This window comes from Uloborus diversus, chromosome 10, assembly GCF_026930045.1.
Source record: "Uloborus diversus isolate 005 chromosome 10, Udiv.v.3.1, whole genome shotgun sequence".
Classification (NCBI taxonomy): Eukaryota; Metazoa; Arthropoda; class Arachnida; order Araneae; family Uloboridae; genus Uloborus; species Uloborus diversus.
Window position 1 is genome coordinate 18,661,016 of NC_072740.1, and position 4,642 is coordinate 18,665,657.

General features: G+C 34.6%; 1 protein-coding gene across 1 annotated transcript; it reads left to right on the forward strand.

Moving 5' to 3' along the window:
• The first annotated feature begins 407 nt into the window (after nucleotides 1–407).
• LOC129231678 (uncharacterized) lies at nucleotides 408–2,249 on the forward strand. The gene has a single exon (XM_054866041.1). It carries the CDS (start codon nucleotides 408–410, stop codon nucleotides 2,094–2,096), a length of 1,689 nt encoding a protein of 562 aa, XP_054722016.1. The 3' UTR covers nucleotides 2,097–2,249.
• Nucleotides 2,250–4,642: the final 2,393 nt, after the last annotated feature.

Here is a 4,642-nt window from a genome sequence, read left to right on the forward strand (position 1 = left end):
AGGAAATTTAAATTCTATCTAACTAATAAAATTTTAGTTAAAAAAAGGGAAGTCATTTATTCAAACCAGTTTCGAGTCTTTTACGTTGCTGATTTATAGGTACTTCAATCTGAAAATTGTGGACCCGAAAGTTTAGAAAAAAGTTTTGTAGGAAAATTATATGAATTAAACTTTCACAGAAGTCTTGAAGGATACAATAATAAATATTGACTAATATGAGGCAAAGAATATTTTGTCATTCGACGTCCTGTATTTTTTTTTTACATCAAAACAGTTACTGTATAGTTGCTGCATTTTCAAAAGTATGAACTAATTACACAGCTTTGTTATTTTCTGCAACAATTAAACGCAAATTCAAGGAATACAATTTACAGTTGTGAGTTCCAGTATTAGTTTACCATATAAAAATGCACTTCTTCCAAAATAAATGGTTGTTTTACTGTGTCTTTTCCCTTTCAGATAAAAGACAAGTGACTTACCAAGCAGATGACAATCAAGGGATGGACGAGGAACCAGAAATTCACTCTATACGCCCAGTAACAAGAAAACCATTACCAGCTCAAGTGGTTTATCCAGGTGACTTAAGCAGCTTTTATACCACTGAAATGCCATCTGCCACAATACAAAAGGATTCAAATGAAACTGGAAGTACTTCTTCATCCGAAGACCATGTACGCAGAAAACGAAGTGGCGGGTACATTCGGGATAAAAGTGAAGAAAGTATTGTTCCAATGTATAAGAATATGAAACCTTTAAAGCCTTTAAGTACGAAATATAGACAGTTGCATTCATCTGAAAGTCGACTCCATTCATCCTATCACAAACCTTCTGTATCTGTTATGAATGATGTGCCTGCTGAATTGTATTTCGATGGAGCTGGTTTTCTTCGATACGAAGACGATTCTGAAGAGGTAAAAAGCACTCAGCACGTAAAGCCCCGAAGATCAGGAGGAAATCACGGGTATCAAGAAAAAAATAAAGCACTGAATGATTTCCGTGCCGCTTTTAACATGAGCAGAGAAAGAGATACGGCAAGTGTTAAATTTGATGATGACATATCGTATCAGAATGAACCGCATTATAATATGAAAGATGTCGCAATTGATCATGGAGCTCAGGGAACAGAAACGGGAGCCCCACTTGGAATAGACTTCATGCAAGCTTACCAACAAAACTTATTTGGAGGCTCACATCCAAGCTTTGCTTCCCAAATTGCACAAACTCCTCAAATGTTCCAGCAAGACCCATTTTCTTTCAATTATCCTTCGTTTTTCCAAGGGCAATCTAATTTAAATCAAATGATGCCGGTTACTCAACAAGACTCACTCTTACAAAACCACAGAACTGAAATTAACTCTAATTTAGGTAACATATCTCCGCAGGCAATGTTTTCTAATGTTCCCCAACAAAACCTTCCTACTCATTTAGGATTCACGCAAAACCAGAACTACCAACAGTTTCATAAAACACAGAGGAGGAAGCGTTCCATTGGGAATTCAAAGCATGCTGACAAGAAAAGTTTTGTAACAGAGGCTGTAGCAGCGGCATCAGAGCCAAACCAGGGTTATAGATATTCGAGAGAAGAGGATCAGCAAGACTCAAGCTCAGGCTTTATTCCCATAACAGGAACTTTCAATGGTGGTACTATACAGCTTAGTTTTCCTTTATATGGAAACAGTCCAATGCCTCCACCTAGTTACTCATCTAGGTCTCCAGTTCAGGCGTATCACACTTACTCGGTTCCAGTAAGACCAGAAGGAAGGCCATATCGTTCGATGGAACGTTTTTACCATCCGTCAGAAGCTCGAAGATATTCATATGGTATTCTAGGTAGCGGAAATTTTGAAGTTATAAGAGGAGGTGTTTTTCCCAACGAAAGACCGCATGGTCTTCACGGAGGTTACCAAGGTGGTAGAGCTCCATATGGTGGTGACGAGTTTGGTAACTACGGAACTACTGAAATAATTCTTGATGGACCTATTCAAGGTTTTCAAGGTTTTGATAACTTCCCAGCACATTTAATTAATGCTTTGTCAAAGCATTCAGAACTGGCAGTTAGACCACATGGACATGAAACAGAAGTTCTAGCAGCGTGATAACTTCCTTCAAAGATGAAAGATTTTTAGCAATATTCAATGTTAATATGTATGACGTCAAAAGCATATTTCATTGAAATTTGGTTATTCAACATCTAACATTAAAATATCTTAATCATACAGCAAATGCGCAAGTATAAAACGATTAAGATTTGACTGGATCTATTGTTTTTCAAGTGCTATAATGAAAGCACAAAATTGCAAAACATTTTCCTAACGTGAAGTAGATTTGAAACAGCAAACAAAAGGATGGCGAAAATTTTAAAAACTGAAAAGCTATGATTTTAAAAAGGGTAAAGCAATTTTATAACAGGAATGTGTTGATGCATTTCTGGAAACGAACAAAAACAAAAGAACTAAGAGTGTTTCAGATACGTTTCGCTGTTTGTCTCTTTTACTTGCTTTGTTTCTAATTTCGTTATGATGTAGAAACGCCTTTTCAATTTGAATTCAAACGAAACGCAGCGCAAATCAAACCTATGCTTTATTTATTAGCATACTTTGTTTCATACCTTGGAGAAAAAGCTTTAAGACATTTGAGTAGTGTGAGACAGTGCAATTGCGTAGAGAATATGAGGAGAGCAACGTTAGAAATGTTCATTCTACATTTAAAATTGATTAGAAGTCAATGTATATACCATTTTTCTTTCAATGAAACGCTGCTGTTGAGCATTTTGTTTTATAGTCATTAGCAAAAATTAATACTGCTCAACAATTAATTGCATAGATATTGCGAAGTTTAAAACAACATGTAAAATAAAAATAAAATTTATATTTCTTTTTCATATCCTGATTGTATTATTTTTGAAAGTTTCAGAAACTAGTTCATAGCATCAATAAACAAAATAACGTGTTGAAAACATGATATGGAATTGATTTTTATCAATTTTTCTTAATATCAATAAAGGTATAAAATGACGCAAATATCTTCAACTTTTAAATATAGTTAGTTCGTTGGCAAATTTCGTTGACTGAATTTCTTGTAAAGTTGTCAGTAAAAATTAAAGTTTTTTCTTCAACTTTTAAGCTTATAAAATTATAAGTTTTTTACATTTATGTTTCGTTACAGTTATTGTACTTTCTTCGGAAAGAGGAGCAGGTAATTATTTAATGCAAAACATCTAACCTAATGCGGTGTTGGATACTTTGCCGGCAAGTAATACAGTGTACCTCTAATCTAATGACAAATTCCAGTTTTAACCTCATAAAAATAATGAATCTAGTGTTAAATGCGTGGCTTTCATTCCGATGAAACCTCTGTTTGAATGAAAGAAACATTTCAATACTTTGAAATAAAAAAAAAAAAAAAGTTAATTTGAATTTTGACATCTTGAATTCAAATTATGTTTTTCGCAATCACGAGTGTGTGTGTGTGTGTGTTTGTAGGCGTGTGTGTATGTGTGGGGGGGCGGGGTATCTGTGTTTGTGTGTATGGAGGGTATGTTTGTGTGTTTGTGTTTGTGTGCAGGCATGAGTGTGTGGGTAGTTGTGTGTGTATGTGTAGGTGTCTGTATGTATGCGTGTGTCTATGTGTTTGTGTGTAGGTGCATGTATGTGTGTGTATGTGTTTGTGTGTGTGTGTGTACGTGCGTGTATGTATGCGTGTAATTGTAGTATATTTACGCAACCTGGAGACGGCTTTTGCTATAGGAGCAGCATCGTGAGGAGCCGGTCGAAGGTGATGCAGCAGAAGGTGCTGGTGGGAAAAAAATGATAGCGCATCAAAACAGTCAAGTAAGAACAAAAAGCAAGCGGGATTGCTAAAAAAAAAAAAACACTATTTTCTTGAAAAAATTTTTATTTTATACACACTCCTAATTTTTATTTTATTTTTTATTTTTTTGCTGCTGAAAACAACTTTTGCACATGTTTGCCCTACCTTACGGACAATCCTATCCCCAAATTGTGGACCATCCAATCTACTTTGAGATAGTTCTAAATAGTTAAGAATATACAGAAACAATAATTCTTTCAATTTGTACTCATTTTACGCACCACTGATAATAAAATATATCAATGTTTCTTAAGGAATACAAAAAGAACATTTTAATTCCAGTTTATCACATAATATCGTCAGCTGTTTCCAAAGCAATGTGTTGCTGAATCAATCTATCATGAGGTATAATGATGGTAAGTTTTCGTTTAAGGATGTATGCCGTCGATTAATGTTGAAGGACATTACTTACCGATTAAGGGAGCAAGTTTTGAATTTAAGATGAGCATTTAATTGTAACGATTTTCTTCCTGTAGGGTGCGTAGTAGTGTTTGAAACTATACGCTATTTCTTTCGGCCAATTTTTTATTTGAAACTAAGTAAGTATGTTTTGTAAAATTATTATTTTTGGTTTCTTAGTTTTAAAAGATAGTGGATAATTACACTGTGTAGCAGAATCAATGAAATATACAACTTACCACTCTGACATCTTTTCATCGCTTGAAAATTAACGTTTAAAAGTACCAAGCCTCCGCTCGATCATTTTGCAACCCTTTTCGTTCGCATAGGGGATATTAATGCGAAATAATCAAGTTTCAGTTAAGAGATAAAA